The sequence below is a fragment of the Diaporthe batatas genome (genome assembly GCF_019321695.1).
Source record: "Diaporthe batatas strain CRI 302-4 chromosome Unknown Contig00030, whole genome shotgun sequence".
NCBI lineage: Eukaryota > Fungi > Ascomycota > Sordariomycetes > Diaporthales > Diaporthaceae > Diaporthe > Diaporthe batatas.
This window is the reverse complement of record NW_025408577.1, coordinates 78,443-94,090: the sequence shown is the minus strand read 5'-3', so window position 1 is coordinate 94,090 and position 15,648 is coordinate 78,443. Positions and strand designations below refer to the sequence as shown.

Below are 15,648 nucleotides of genomic sequence, written 5' to 3'. Positions count from 1 at the left end.
AGTGTGGGCAAGTGTGGGCAGGTGGGCAGGTGGCCAAGCCTTAGGGACCCGCCCGAGTCGGCCAAGTAACTTGAACAGAGGGCGAGAAGCCGAGTGTTTTGGTGGTACTACTAGTAATACTGGCAATGAGAATAAGAAAAATAAAAATGTAAAATATAAAATTCAAGAACGAGGATGAGGAGACAGACAGCAAGGTAATGGCAGGCAATGATCAAAACAGAAAGAGCCGAGGGACTACGGCTTACAGTACACACCTTCCCTGCTTTCCCTTTGTCCGCTCTGGACCTTGTAGTAGCCTACTTAGACTAAGTAGGTGCCCAGGTATCCCGGGCCACCACGGCAGCAGGTGCACTGTTGGACGGTGGACGGGAACGGTGGACGGGAACGGAGGAGGGCCGTCGACATCGACAGTAGCGGCTTAGAGGGGCAAATTGGCAATTTGACTTTGGCTGGCGTGATTAGGTGTGCACTTTATCAAAATGGTAGATCATCTCATTCAATGTACCATGGGCTGATAATTAAAACAACACGACAGACAGCACGACACTTGATCGGTGGTGCAACTTGCTGGGGCAGCGGAGCCGGGCTGCTGCAGCTCGATTATTGCGGCGAGGATCAAGGATGGTAATAATTGAGATTGAGTATCGACCGAGTACCTAGGTACTGCGTATGGGGTCAAGCATCGATGCATCGAGGACTAACACGACAGGCACGACAGCATTTAGGCTACACAAACCAGACATACTCGGTCTCTCCACGCGCCACAGTAAACACAACATGATATGGCCAGATGCGGTTCAAGCCCAGCTGGGTATAATAAGTCATCTTACTGATTGATCACTTTACGTTACTCAGTACGGAGCACAAGCTTGACCGCCCAGACAATCCCACAGGCTGACACCTGCCCCTCCTCCTCCGCTTCTCCTCCCCCCCCCCCCCCGCAATGCCCACGACTGGCCCAAGCTCCCTGCAGCTCCTCCTCACACCCTCTTGCCTCTCCCCTAATAACAAGTACCTGCTGTCACAGCAGAATGCAGACATGCAGCCAGAGCTGACCCGGCACCGGCAGACACCCGACCAGCCGACATGGAGACGCCAAAAGAGAAAAAAGCAACCCAAGCCACGCAGCCAGCCACACACCTGCAGCAGCGCTCACCCGCAGAGATCATCAGGTCTATTTCTTAGTCCTGATGCGGCTGCAGCCCCTGCAGCCTTGGGCCCGTGGGTGGCGACCCAAACAGCCCGGCCTGTCCAACGTTCAATGCTGCTCTGCGATAACAGCCGGCCCTGACATTGATGCCAGCGTGCTTGTGGTGCTGTTGCGGAATTTCCGGGATCCCACCTCGTGCTTTGTGTTAATTACCCGACAAGGGATATCTTGACTGAAGTAATTGGCTGCCCAGGTGGTGTCCAGCCTATGCAGTCACTGGCAGTGTGCTCGTTGTTGAGAGGTCCTCTTCAAGTCCTCCCTGAAGTGCTGATAAGACAGCTGTCGGGAGGCGTGTCGATCTTCTCGTGGTACTTATGCAGTCTTGTGCTGGCTATATACATACTAGCATATCAAGTAGCACGGCACCTGCTATACTGGTACCCAGGTAGCCTGCAAGGTAGAGGACATCCGGGTGCCCAGAAGTGAATCGGTCGAGCACAAATGGGATATCATCATTCTTTGCAATACAAGCTGGCCAGCAACACGCACACAGTCTGGCCCCCAGCATTCAAGTGCCAGCTCTGTCTACAGGTAGCTCCCAGGAATGCACCTCCGTGCTCAGCACGGCCACCTAGAAGCAGCACATGAGATGCTGTGCAAACTGGATACGATTTGGTCTATGGTGTGGCCACTCCGAGGGCCCCAACCACAAGCCTTACTACCGCATGTTCAGCGTGGCACAAGTCTCACTTACAGTTGCACACTGGCAGAGACAGACCGGGACCAGGGTAGAGTACATCTAGATCAGTTGATGAGATGTAACAACCACAGAATAAAACATGAACTCATTTTCCCTTCGTCACCACCACCACCACCACCACAACCACCCAACATTTGAACCTAGCACCCCTTGAGCACCTTGGCGTCGACGACCGCAGGCTGGCCGTTCTTGACGCTCTCGATGGCCTCCCTGAGCACGGCGTCCAGGTCTGCCGCGCTGTCGACCTTGGCCGCGTGCAGCTTGCCGCCCGCCGCCGCCTTGGCGATGCCCGAGTAGTCCGGCACCGGGTCGAACGAGATGTTGATCTCCTCGTTGGTCGCCTTGGACCCCAGCCCGTCAGGGTGCACCAGCAGGAGGGAGTTGCGCGGGGCGTTCCATCCTGTGTGTGTGGATAGACAGTTAGCAACATTCATCCATCTACCCTGATTCAGATGCCACCATCATCCATGATCCATGATGTATACCTCACCGCGTGAGGTTTGGGAGGAGGTTGGTTGAGAGGGAGAAGGAAAGGGAGGGAGAGAAATAAACAAGGAGAGAGACAGAAAGAAAGAAAGAACACAAAACTCACCCTTGTTGTTCAGCACAACAGTCAACACCGGGATGCCATACCTCTGCGCGATCCAGTACACGGACCCGGGCACGCTAAAGAGGTACGTGCCGTCGCCCACGATCTGCACCACGAACTTGCCCTTGCCGGGCCCGCCGTGCTCGACGTCCGTCGCCAGCTTGATGCCCAGCGTGCCGCCGCCCGACCAGCCGAGCCCGCCGCCGCCGCAGTTGATCCACGAGCCCGGGTCCTCGGGCTGCAGGTTGTCGTGCACAAACGCCGTGTTGGTCACCGCCTCGATCGCCCAGATCGTGTCCCGCGGGCACAGCTCCTTGAGCTTCTTGCACAGGTAGCCCGTGCCGAACTGCCCGTCGCCTGCTGGCACCGCCTTGGCGTCGATCTCCTTCAGCCGCTGCGCGTGGCTCTCCCGCAGGGCCTCGGCGCGGGCGCTGGCCTCGGGGCCCGAGAGGAGGGCCCTCGTGGGCTCGCTGGTCTGCAGGTGCGCGATCAGCTGGTCCACGGAGAGCAGGCTGTCGGCGCGGTACCGCTGCAGGGCGTCGATGTAGAAGACGGGCATCAGCTGCTTGAGCGGGTCGCAGTCGACGTGGAAGATGCGGGCGTCGGCGCGCGGCTTGCACCCCGTGGGGATCCACGGCACGTCGCAGTCCAGCACCAGGATCACGTCGGCGCTCTTGATGTAGTCCTCGCGGCCGAACCGCAGGCCCAGCCAGCCCGGGTGCGACGCCGGGAAGCACATGTCGCTGCCGCCCGTGTCCAGCACGCGCAGGCCCGGCACGGCGTCGGCCAGCGCTACCAGCCGCTCCGGAAACGCGTGGTTACGCCCGGCATAGCCCGTGATGACCAGCGGCTGCTTGGCGCCGGCCAGCGCCTCGGCGATGTCCTTGACGCCCCGCGGCGGCAGCCCGCCCAGCTCGACCGGCTCCCAGAACTTGGGGTCCACGCTGTAGGGCTCGATGTCCTCCTCCATGACCTCGCGGGCGCCGCACAGGTAGACGGGGCCCTGGGGCGCCGAGCGGGCGAACTGAAGAGCGCGGTTGACCATCTGCTTGACGTTCTTGCCCGTCTTGAGCTCGGCCGAGTAGCGGCAGTACTGCGAGACGATGGCCTTCTGGTCGGGCACGTCCTGCACCCAGTGGATGTACTCTGTGCGCGAGCCGCGCATCTCGCCCTCGATGGTGAAGGGCGACAGGCCCGCAAACAGCAGAATCGGCGCCCGGCCCGTGCTGGCGTTGTGCACGGCGGCGCCGAGGCCCTGGGTGCCGACGTCAACGTGCACGATGACGGCCTGCGGCTTGTTGGTCAGGCGGGCGTAGCCGTCTGCCATGGACATGGCCACCATCTGGATGTTTGTTATTGGTGGTCAGCATGACGGTGTACCTATTCAACTTCAAGATCAAAGTCACGACGACAACATACCTCGTTGGGACATGTGATGATCCTGGGGAAATTTGGGTTCTTCTCGCGCGAGCCCTTGACCATGGCCTCGATGATGCTGGGGTGGTCGGACCCCAGGTTGACAAAGACATGGCTGATGCCCGCCTCCCCGAGGGACTCGAAGAAGGCGAAGGATGTGGTGTACATGCCGGGCGGTGAGGCTGACGAGTGAAGGGCCCTGGATGAGGGTGAAGATGAGGATGTTGTTGTTGTTGTTGCTGTTGTTGGTCGTGGCAGCCGTGGTGATAGTGACGTCGTACTTGGGCCCCGCCTGTATGTGCTGTTCTCACAATTATTCACAGAGGTTCCTGCGGGCGAGGGCCTGGATATAGTAGCAGTAGCCAGTGACGACGAGAGCCTCAGATATTGTGAGTTTGAGGTTGGGTGTAAGTGTAAGTGTGAGTGTGAACGTAAGCGTGTCAGCGGCCCAAGTGCACAGCCGGTGTCGATGCCGTCCCGCGGGGCGTTCCTGGGGCCAGCATTGGCGGGCTCGGGGTTCGGCCGGAGGTGGTGGGCGCGAGGGCGTGCTCGGGATGGCAGGCCGGCATCGTGGTGCAGGAGGGACTGACTGGACCCTGCCCGCTGGCGGGCCCTGGCCAGCGTGCGTGTGGCCGACAGCGCTGCAGAGATGGCGCCAAGTGGCATAGAGTTTCCCCTGGCCGGGCTGGGGAGCGGGGTCCTGTGCAGCAGCATTCTTTGGTCTGGCAGGGCTGGCAGGGCTGGGCCAATTGCACGGCTGACAACCTTTGGGGGCGGGCCTGTCCCGGGCTGGCAGAGAGTGGTGGATATATCGGGCAAGAAAAGAGAGAAAATCAAGGTAGGGACGGCAATGGGTGGTGGTAGCTAGTGCCGTGGTGGTGCAGGGGGGCAGATCAACGATGTTAACCCCGGGTCTGTCTGTCCTGGGGTGACTTGACTATCACCCAAGTCAACGTCAACTTGTGGCGATGTGGTGTTGATGGTGGTGTGCAGTGTACAGTAGTACGGTACGCGGGTGGTCAACTTGACGCAGTAGAAAACCAGTCAGTCAATCAGGAGTCTCCATGGAATTCCAGGTCGTGTACGGAGGAAGGAGCCCAAGGGATTAACAGGAATGGCAGCAGCAAAGGGAGACGTCGAGCTAGCTCTTGAGGCTCGGCTTCCCCAGGTTTAAGCCACGCCATGGGCCACGACCAGCCGAGCCCGTGGAGAGCCCGTGGAGAGCCCTTGCAGCGATAGTTACATAACGGAATTATAATAGATAGTCTTCCTGCTGGCACGTACTACACGAGCATGCTCACGATGCCATCTCTTGCCGGCTTACTACTACTAGTACCACCTGCGTCTGGGCAGGGGATGCATCCATGTCTGGTACTACTTAGAACAGTTGAGGACTTGGAGGTTAGTGCTCACCAGCACAAACATCAACTCGTCACAATCCACGTTTAAAACACCTGTAAATACACATGTCTGCAGGGTCATCTCTCTTGACTGTCCTGCTCATTATTTACTCTGGTTTGCCCGTCGATACAATTACGGTTGACCGCATCTACGGTTGACGGATCCAGTTCGTGTTGTACATGCAGTCTGCCAGTCCAGGTTCCCCGCATCCGTCTATCGTGTGGGTGGTGGGTGGAGGCACTCCGTACCCAAGTACAGACTTACAGTACCGTACCCTAGCTTCTCGACCTCGTGGAAAATGCACAAGTAGAACAACCAATGGGGCAGCTGGCTCAACCTGTCATTCCTGTCACTTTCAGCCTCATAGATCGCACTGCCAACCTCTGCCCCGTTTTACATCACCAGTATACTAGTATAGCCTCAGTATGCCTCTCTGCCTTCTACCCCCCTTCCCCCCTGATGTATCTGGAGTTTCCGCTCTTGTGCCCCACCCGCCCCACTCTTCCACGGTTGAGACCGGTGCGGGGAATCGGAATCGGGGAATCGGGGAAAACTGCCCCTCTCTCCTCTCCGCCTGCCTTGTTGCCTTCCCGGCAAGCAATCATGTGCCACGCCTCCAACGTTTGAGGTCTCGCTTATCGTCGGGATGCCCTTCAAGTTTGTTTACCTCACCGACCAGGAACTTCGTGTCTGTTTTCTGTGTCCTCCAAGCCACCCGGCCACCCACTGATAGCTCACATGAGCCGCATGGCTCAGCTACTGACACCTCATCCGGAGGAACAGGGACCTCAGGCTGTCTTCCCTGCTCCACATCTAATCCTTATCTGGCCTCCCACATCCGGCACCACCTAGGACTGGTCTGTGTGCACTTGGTATGAACCACACTGGGCCCAGGATTACAACAATCAGTTGTGGTGAAAAATTGCCAATTCAAATTGTCCGGTCTCCCTGTGTGGCGGCCCTCTGGATTATTTAACTATTGTCAATGAACTCTCTCATACTACATCACAATAGACGGACACATAGTCTAACACTTGAGAACTTGGCCGTAATTCCTTATGACGAGAGCAGCGAACTACTACTCATCTCTTATGATGGCGATGCTTGCTTGTGTTGAATCGGGTGCTTTGACTGATTAGCAAATCACATACCTAGGTATCAAGCAGATGTCATTGTGCTTCCAAAACTTAACAGTTCCACATTTTTGGCACTGTCTGGGCGTACATTACCTTGGAGTCCAACCACACAATCCACCATGGCGCCCTGTAGAACAGACCACCAAAATTGAAACACAGCATGTCAAAAAGCTTCATTATGCATGCACATGTTAATGTCCCTGAACATCCTGAAATGAGCCCGCCCGAGTCAGAATGTACTTACTCGCCATTTAATGGGGAAGTCCCACTCCACCCCCGAGCCAGCCACGTCGGGCTTGCTTGGCTATCCTGGCCCCTTTTCGCTCATATCATGCTCGGTGCCTCTGTCAAACTTTAGTTGGGGATTGCCCTCTGAAGTGGATGCATACGAATAGATGAAAACTAAATGCCAACTCCGTAGACTCCGGTACTTTGAATGGCCCGATCAAGCGATCAGTCTGGAGCAAACCCGATTGTCCGAGTCCTCTCAGGGGCTTCTCTTGTGTTTATGATCCGAATTCATGTATTTATATATATCGTAGCATGCATTGCCCGCCATGGCGTAAACTGCGCACCCGTCTGACATTCTCTCCCAGTTGTGTGCAGAGGCAACAACAGCTTAACACCATAAGCCCGACACAAAATTCCAGATCTCCATCGAATCGCACCATCATGAGGTTCACACAGACTCTCGTTGCTGTCGCCATGGCTGCATGCTCGGTTTCGGCCCTTGCCGTCCCCGTGTCCGGAGGTTGGTCCTCTGGCCCAACGTCATGTCTTCTGTCCATGGCCACATTTCACTGACAAAGATGTAAGACCTCGTGGCTGAGCCCGCCAAGCGTGACGAGATGAATGTCGACTACATCTACGCAAAGAAGGACAAGAAGCGTGCAGATGAAAACCTTGACTACATCTACGCAAAGAAGGACAAGAAGAGGGCAGACGAGAACCTAGATTACATCTACGCAAAGAAGGACAAGAGGGCAGATGAGAGTCTTGACTACATATACGCAAAGAAGGACAAGAAGAGGGAAGGTGAGAATCTCGACTACATCTACGCAAAGTAGGAAAACAAGAACATGATGCCTGAAACGGATTGACTAAATTGGGCACAATCTGCTCGATGAGCTGTATCAATACCAATGACATCGAGTTAGTTGAACATAGAGCGCAAGAATTGCCGCGCGAAAAACTGAGTGTGACTTTTGGAATTTGCCCAGGTGAATATGCCGCAGTCTTTTGGTCTCCGCCATTACCTAGTAGTATTCGAGCAGCATCTCACCGCCCACATCCATGTCGAGGAACAATACTACCTACTTCCTTTGGGTACTAACGTGCCACCAAGTTGATTCTTAGCCAGCGGGAAGCATACAATTCTCTGTGTGGCTGTGAAGACACCGAAAGGGTGCAGGCTGGGCAGGCAATGACACGATTCGGTCTGTTGTATCATCATACTTGTCAAGTTCCGTGGCACCAAGCACGGTTCTCTCCCGAAAATTTGGACGAACCCTGTTCCACAAATACGATGCATTACGCGAAAAGAGACGATCTGCAATGCGAGCTCAGGAGAAACCTAGCTTAGACATGGTCTCCAGCAGAGGCCGGAATGGGCGGGACAGGGGCCTAATATACGACTCATTCGAGACTTTGAGCGAGCCATTCAAGTAGATCATCCTTGGCCAGTGTGTCCAGATCGTGATCAGACGTAGGAAAACATTTCTTCCAACTTTCTCCTGAAAATTCTCTTGAGCATGCATCCTGGTGTTGATAACAGCAGACCATGGGATTGGTATTGGCTTCCTAGATTCAGCCGTCCCTTCAAGACTGTACGAGTGTTTTCTCGCCTGCCCCCACCCCGGGCCCTGACCCTCTTTCCCATGCTCCACCACAGAGCCTCGCTCGGTCCCTACGAATCCATGCTTGCTGACATGACACGTGTGGCGAGCAGCGACCTGAGATCAGCGTGCCATACCTAAATGTAACTATCAACCAACAAGACCGTGTCGCTCCTGGTTACCTTTTCCTCGCCCCGTTTGGGAGCAGCCTGTCCGGGCCTCTCATATACGACCAAAATGGAGAGCTCGTCTGGGCCGGCGGTGACGTCTACGCCGCTGAGGATAATCGTGGGCCGCATGTCTACAACTTTTACCCCTGTCAGTACTTGGACACAGAGGCATCAGATGATGACCCTCATCTATGTATGAACCGGGGCATAAACGACGGCGGTACCAGTCGTGGTGAGGGTCTCATCCTCGACTCCGACTACCAAGTTGTACGCGGGGTTCGCTTCAACGGGTCATCTCCGTCGGTTGATATCCACGAGTTCACACTGGTCGAAAACGGAACTGCTGCAATATTGACACAATACCGCCCCATACCTGCCGATTTGTCAGCTTTTGGCATCCCGGGCGTTGGATATATCTACGACTGTGTGTTTCAAGAACAAAGACTATCTGATGGGGCCATACTCTTCGAATGGAGGTCGTCAGATCACGTGGGCTTGGACGAGTCCAGAGTGGTATTCTTTGGAGGGACGGGACAGTCGCCGTGGGATTACTTCCACATCAACTCCATTCAGAAAGCAGATGATGGCTCCGGCGACTATCTCGTCTCAGCGAGGCACACATCTACAGTCTACAAGATATCAGGCAAAGATGGATCCATCAAGTGGCGCCTAGGCGGTTCACGATCAGACTTCACAATTACATCTGATTCTCTCATCAATAGTGGAAGCAAAGACCCAGAAAGATGGTTCCATTTCCAGCATGACGCGAGGACCTTGTATTCCGACGGCCAGAACGAAGTCATTTCTCTGTTCGATAATGGTCGTACCCCAGGACAAGTCCTTGACTCTCTCTTCAGTCGGGGCTTGGTGATTAAACTTGATGCAGACCGACGTCTTGCCACAATCCAAGCTGAGTACTTCACCGATGGCCAGCCTCAAAACTCCACACTGGCAGGAAGCATTCGAGGGCTGCCAAACGGGAACACCCTTGTCGGTTGGGGCAAAACTGGATGCCTCACCGAGTACGACGGAGGGGCCAGGCCTGTTTTTGAAGCCTGCCTGCTTGACGAGGGGCGCCCTGCCCTGTACCGTGTACACAAGTCAGACGAATGGGTGGGCCATCCTCTAGGGAGGCCATCGATCGTGTCATACTCGAAGACAGGGACAAAGACGGCCTTGTATATGAGTTGGAATGGTGCCACGGAAATACATGTTTGGAGGATATTTGGCGCTGAAGCAGGCGGGACTGATGACCCCATATGGGAAGAAATCTTGGTCGAGCCCCGGTCTGGGTTCGAAACCGTGCTGGGGCCACTGCCACGGTTCCTGGAGTCGGTTTACGCTGAGGCTCTCGATTCTAACGGCCGTGTGGTTGGCGTTAGTGAGGCTACGAAGACTTTTGTTCCTTCTGAGCTTCATGATGACTGCGATGATCTCTGGTGCAACGCCATGGTCTTGGTTGATGTTGAGGAGAGTGGGTTGATGGATAGGCTCGGCATTGACTTTGAATCCTTGAGCTATTATAAGTGGCTCTATCCTGCGGTGTTGTTGTACATAGCAATAACGTTTTGTCTGGCGGTATTCACTGTTAGGAATTGCCTGTGGCGGAGACGGCCCGCCCTCGCGTGTTCAAAAGGGGCAGTTGAGATTTAATATTCCATCAATTTCTAGAGTTATACTCGTTTGGTAGGACGGTCTGCGCTGCCGCTTTCGTGATTGGCCATGTCTGCACCACCACACTGGTACACTAGGGTAGTCTCCAATATTTTCAGATTTAAGAGATATTTGGTTGATGGGCCATTGTAACAAATAGAAGCTTGCCAGTCACGGGTCTCGGTGTAGCGTACATAAAATTGGTGTCACAAGGCCTTGACAGGTCGCTGCTTACCTGAGTACATCATGCCCACCTGCAGTCAGAAGATCTTGAGTGACACACCTGGGCACTCTGGCGGGGTTCTTCACCTGAAAGCACCACAGTTTTGTTCTTCGAGGTTCAATTATGACGGGTACGTGTATGTTGTTCATAAGGTGGCGGGAGAAGTCCAGTGACTCTCATGAACTACTAGTATAAATAGGGGCCGAATCTTGTACTTCTTTCTTCTTTCTCACCAATCTTGCTCCACCTTCACAGACCTCGAAACAAGCCCGTCATCATTCACTTCATTTACCAGCCACTTTTTTCAACCCTCGGAAACACATCTACACACTACACCCTCCCAAGGGACTTGTGAAACTCTGCGCACCCATCTTCTGTCCATCTGGTTCACGCCGAAGCACATCATTCCTTGCTGCTGAAACTTGGCACATCACTGTTACTGCACGCTCTAGAAACCACACATTTCGTCCGGCAATACATCATTGCCGAATCATGTGTGGTGACTTCAAGTACACTTTGGGGTGCGGATGTGTCGAAACCCAGTTCAAGTACTGTGACAAGGCAACCAAGAAGGGCACTGCGAAGGGTACAGTCGCTGTCGCATGTGGCAGTGGCGAGCCACCTGGGAAGGCTGAAGCTTCCCTTCCGAATAACAGATGTAAAACGCACCGCGACCCAAAGCCTTATGATCCGCTGGAAGACCGCTCATATGGAAGGTGCTGATCAAGATGGGGTGGTTGAGGTACCCGTGGACCCCTTCTCAAGGTTGGATTGGGTGTTGTTGAAAGAAGGGGAAGTACCTAGGTACATGGACGCTGGTGAGGGCGTGATGATGGATACCTAGGTAATGAGGTAGAGTGCAATGAGACTTTTGGAATGAAAGATTACCATTCCGAGCCATGAGTTGATCACCATCACTCCCTTTGAAAAGTCATGTCGAAGCTTTGCAAGGGCGGACACGAATGTGGTGGCTGCTCGCATAAGGAGCTTGGGCTAGATTTATATGCTATCTGAGGGTTGTCTAATGTAGACAAGACGCTATTGTGGTCGAAATAATCAAAATGAATTCATTTTGAGGCTCAGAGACTATTGTCTCAGAAAAAACAACTAACTTATGCGGCCGACGGCCAACCTCAGCCGCCTCAGGTGGTGGATATGACTCGGATGTGATAGGTCAAAATCATAACGGACTGCCGCGCCTCACACGTTTCTTTTTCTTTTCTTTATTACGCCTGATTGACTTAGGCGCCGTTGTAATAACACGCAAACACGGGGCCTTGGTCTTTGGGTTGGACGGGTGCATCTCCAGTGACAGCAACGCCGATTTCTCCCTCGGGCCGCCCGACCTCCTTGGTGGCGTTTTGTGCGACCAACTTGGCCATTCTTTCCTCCAGTTCCCTGGCCTGCTTCTGTGCGAAATACTCGACCGAGTCATACTCGTCCGTCTCCTCCTCGTCGAGCTTCCCCGCGTCCTTGTCGCTCCTCCGGTGCTTTGCAAACCTCAGCGGGGTCGATGTGGCCTTCATCTTGCGCACAAATGCCTCACGCCTGGTGTGGTATCTCTCCGCCCGGGGGCTCCAGAAGTCCCGCGACATCTCGCCCAGCTCCGTCGCCCGCGCGAGGTTCAGGCCCTGTGGGGTGATGTCCGCGTTGCTCTTCCACGCGCCAGGGGCATAGCGCGGCCCGCTGGAGGTGCCGTTGATACTGCTGCCGCTGGTCTTCTTCTTCAGGCTGGGCGCGCTGCTCCTGTTCCTGAGGATGCCCCGGCTGGAGCTCCTCGAGGTCGGGCTGCTGGTCGGGCTGCCGTTGGGGGTGGACGGCGCCGAGGAGCGCACCACGGCCTTGACGTGGTTCCTGATTCTCGTGTCGAGCAGGGCGCCATAGCCTGGGAGGACATGGTCCACGAGGCCGATGGAACGCGCGTCATACGCCGAGATGGGCGTCATATCCCTCAGGATCCGCCTGCCGCCCGTGGGGCCGCATCGGGCGAAGTAGCTGATGCTGTGGTATTCGGAGCCGTGCAGCCCGAGTGCCCGGTAAGCCGGGTTCAAGACAACATCGGCACCAGCCACGACGGAATCACACGCCGCGGCCAGCGCGACACCGCCAGCAGCAGCGTTACCACGGATTCCGGCAATTGTGAGGATGTTGCGGGAGGGGAACTCGTGCAGGAGGTAGTACACCACGTCGTTGATGCGGTTGATATTGTCCCAGGACTCCATTGCTGGGTCGGCGGCTGACTCGATGACATTCAGGTGGATACCGTTGCTGAAATAGCCGTTGCCGCCCATCATGACGACTGCAGACAGAGGGTGGTTGGGGGTGTGGGTGCTGAGGACGTAGGCCAGGGCCTCGACGAGCTTGCTGCACTGGGCGGTGGACATGGCACCGTTGTAGAAGTCCGAGTACACATACGCCACGCGTGAGTGTCCAACCTCGTCGACGGCCACGAAGTCGACCCAGACCTCCTGGAAGGTGCCGTGTGGAGGCTTGGACCAGGGGGACTGGGTGGCAATCGGCCGGGAGAGCTTGGCCACGGCATCGTCTGACAGCAGCCCGACCTGGCACAGGCCAAAGGCAGCAGGGACCTTGGGCCAGAGCTTGGGGTCCGTCTTCTTCTTGATGCGCCGGACGTGGGTGATCCAGATGCCATGCTGGTCTGCCGTCTTGAAGCAGACAGCCTCGTCACGGACGGCGATGATGGCACCGGGGACAGCGTTGACAGCCGAGATCCACGAGCCGTCATCGACGACGCCGCCGTATATGTACATGGCCTGGCCAAAGATAGAGCTCTGGCAGCCGGGCTGTGAGTCGCCGCAGCGTACTCTCCTGGAGATCTCCTTGGCGCTGTGTGTCTTGATGTTGAAGTCTCGCTGCCCGGCCTTGAGGAGCGGGCGGTGATGTGTGACGCCTCCCAGGAAGGGCTTCTGGAGCCCAACGGACAACTCCTTGTACTGGGGCTTTGCCTTCAGGCCTGGGTGGATGGCACGGTATACAGGGCTCGGGCAGTTGCTCGAGCCTGGCGTCAGCGGGGGAGTCATGGGGGCCGAGGTGTAGGCGGTTGCGTTGATCCTGTCAACGGCGGCAAGACACGCCGAGACGGCAGCGCGTGTGACGGGACCGCGGTATAAGCCCGACTTTGTGAGGCCCGGCTCGTCGATGTCGACGGGGAACTGCTCATATGCCCAGACCGGCCCAGCATCGAGTTCGGCCTCAGCCTGGAGGACAGTAACGCCCCAATATGGCCTGCCATTCTCGCTCAGGGTGTCCTTCTTGAGAAGTTCTGCAGCGTCGGGCTCGGAACCATCATCACCCATGAGGACCCAGTCGAGGGAAGACGGGCCAGCGTCGCCTGGGGGGCCGGGGTGGACGATGAGGGTCAGGTACTCCTCGTATAGGTCGACTGGCACGCGGGTGGTCAAGAAGGGGCAGATGATGAGGTCTGGCTTGGCCAGGCGGGCAGCCTCCCGCATGCTATCGTCGGAGAGGGCATATTCGATGGTGACAGCGTGGAGCTGTGAGAGTGCGAGGTATAACCTCTGGGAGAGGGAGTTGTGTGCTGTACAGATGAAAAGAATCTTCATCTTGAGTGTCGTGGCCTGCACAGGCAGACGGGGTGGCTGTACTAGGCGGCTGATATGTCTGCTAGAGAGTATCAAATGCCAAGGAGGGGCGCAGGATGAAAGGCAGAGGGACAGACAGCCGGGTGGGCAGAAAAGCAGTGAAACCAGGAAGACCTGTCTGTCTCAGAGATGCACCAGAATATGTACTAGAATATGTACTGGCTGCTGCTGCTGCTGTGGGCATGGTCGCACGGCGAGGGAGGGGGGCAGCGTGTATAAATCTGCCCGTGTGGAGCGTGGACTGCCCGCCCTCCTCCAGGGCCGTGTAAGTGTGTGTGTATGTGCGTGAGTCGCGACTCGCAAGCGACGACAAGCCTCATGGGGTTCGCAAATCACCCAGAGTAACTCTGGCCAGGTGCCCCGAGCCTTGACCCCTGTGTGCGGCCCCTGGTGGCCCCTCCGTCCTCGCATATGGGCCTGGCCTCTGCATCCGCGAGCCCAGCGTGCCAACAAGGGCCGGCAGGAGCCAGTAAAGCCAGGAAACGGCGCGAAGAGGAAATGCAAATGCATGGTTCGTGGGCGGGCCGGCCGTTCATGTGCACGAGAAAGTCTGTGCAGAGGCGGGCTGTCCTGACGAAAGGCTAACCAGGCCCAGCCTACATTGAGCACAACGCACCGCACTAATACAGCAGAATTGTCAGTGTACTGCACGTATATATTGTACACCTGCAGTGTACACCGATACATAACGCACAAATAAAATACATACAAGCATCCCGGACCGGCCAGCCATTTGCAAGTCTCCCGAGGTAGCATGAGATCACGAGTCAATCTTGGCTGGTAGGAGAGACGGTATATACCGGCCAGGAGGGTTGACAGATGAGCTCAGCTCAGTTCTCGGGCCTGAGCGGACCAGCCAACCGCGATGGGTATCACTGGACGCCATCGTGCAGCTCGTGAATCCCGCGAGATCCCATGAGGGTGTCGTGCTACCGACCCAGCCGGGCTAGGGCACACAGCTGTGTGGTCGTACAGAGGGCAACGGTTGGCCGCAGTTGCTGTGCAAAATGTGTGCGCAGCAGAAATCGAGGTTGGGCACATTTGGACCGACGTGCAGAACAGCCCGCCGGGAGAGGAGCAGAGGAGTCTGGGGGATCTTCGGATCCTCGAAAATAGGGGCTGCTCTATTTCCTAGCCGGGCCTAGGTTCGGGCCCTTGACACGGCTTCAGACCGTAGTACCCAGGGCACCCTAATAAAGTCCCGCATGCTGCTTGCCCGACCGCCTAGCAGCCGCCCAGGGCAGCAGGGTAGCCGGGGCGGCTGTAATAATAATCAAGGCACGGAGTAGCTAGACTGAACTATAGTGTACATACAGTACTCCGTACATACTGTACGCATGCAGACATGCAGACACGCAGACATCCCGGGCTTCCGACCTGCATTTCAGGTGCTGCTCCATCCGATGGGATGTCTTCCTCCTGCCATGCACATGTGCCAGCATGCCCTTCCAGCCCCATGCGCACTTCATCCTGCGCCGACGCTGCGAGCCAACTCTTGCAGGCCGCGCTCGGGGCGCTTATACGAATGGAGACCCCCAGCTGCAAGTCGTCCTCGCACCAAGTCCAATCAAGGCTGCCCCCAGGACAAGCTCGAGTATCCGTACGTCTGTTATCAGTCTCTGCCAGCTTCTGCCAGCTATGCCTGCGTCAGGGTGACGGGGTCTCCCCGCCTCTGAAAGTGGGCTCCGTACA

At 56.2% G+C, this 15,648-nt stretch overlaps 3 protein-coding genes across 3 annotated transcripts; 1 reads left to right on the top strand and 2 right to left on the bottom strand.

Annotated features, from left to right (window-relative positions):
- Positions 1-1,800: 1,800 nt before the first annotated feature.
- Positions 1,801-5,109, bottom strand: KVR01_013693 (uncharacterized protein). The gene is made up of 3 exons (XM_044791912.1): positions 3,919-5,109; positions 2,503-3,841; positions 1,801-2,310 (listed from the first exon to the last, which is right to left on the bottom strand). The coding sequence occupies exons 1-3, from the start codon at positions 4,627-4,629 to the stop codon at positions 2,051-2,053; spliced, it is 2,310 nt and encodes a 769-aa protein (XP_044637338.1). The 5' UTR covers positions 4,630-5,109; the 3' UTR covers positions 1,801-2,050.
- Positions 5,110-6,960: 1,851 nt separating this feature from the next.
- Positions 6,961-10,110, top strand: KVR01_013696 (uncharacterized protein; the record flags this gene model as incomplete). Its single annotated transcript, XM_044789562.1, has 2 exons — positions 6,961-6,975; positions 8,401-10,110. The coding sequence occupies 2 exons, from the start codon at positions 6,961-6,963 to the stop codon at positions 10,108-10,110; spliced, it is 1,725 nt and encodes a 574-aa protein (XP_044637341.1).
- Positions 10,111-11,298: 1,188 nt separating this feature from the next.
- Positions 11,299-14,949, bottom strand: KVR01_013691 (uncharacterized protein). The gene is made up of 2 exons (XM_044793422.1): positions 14,666-14,949; positions 11,299-14,576 (listed from the first exon to the last, which is right to left on the bottom strand). Exon 2 carries the CDS (start codon positions 13,915-13,917, stop codon positions 11,575-11,577), a length of 2,343 nt encoding a protein of 780 aa, XP_044637336.1. The 5' UTR covers positions 13,918-14,576; positions 14,666-14,949; the 3' UTR covers positions 11,299-11,574.
- Positions 14,950-15,648: the final 699 nt, after the last annotated feature.

What these genes read in the sequence shown, in the direction of transcription:
- KVR01_013693 (XM_044791912.1), bottom strand. Translation starts at nt 4,629, where the DNA reads ATGCTGCTGCACAGGACCCCGCTCCCCAGCCCGGCCAGGGGAAACTCT. An exon ending in TCATCACATGTCCCAACGAG is followed by an intron (nt 3,842 to 3,918) that starts GTATGTTGTCGT and finishes ACAAACATCCAG; the next exon opens with ATGGTGGCCATGTCCATGGC. An exon ending in TGTTGTGCTGAACAACAAGG is followed by an intron (nt 2,311 to 2,502) that starts GTGAGTTTTGTG and finishes CCACACACACAG; the next exon opens with GATGGAACGCCCCGCGCAAC.
- KVR01_013691 (XM_044793422.1), bottom strand. Translation starts at nt 13,917, where the DNA reads ATGAAGATTCTTTTCATCTGTACAGCACACAACTCCCTCTCCCAGAGG.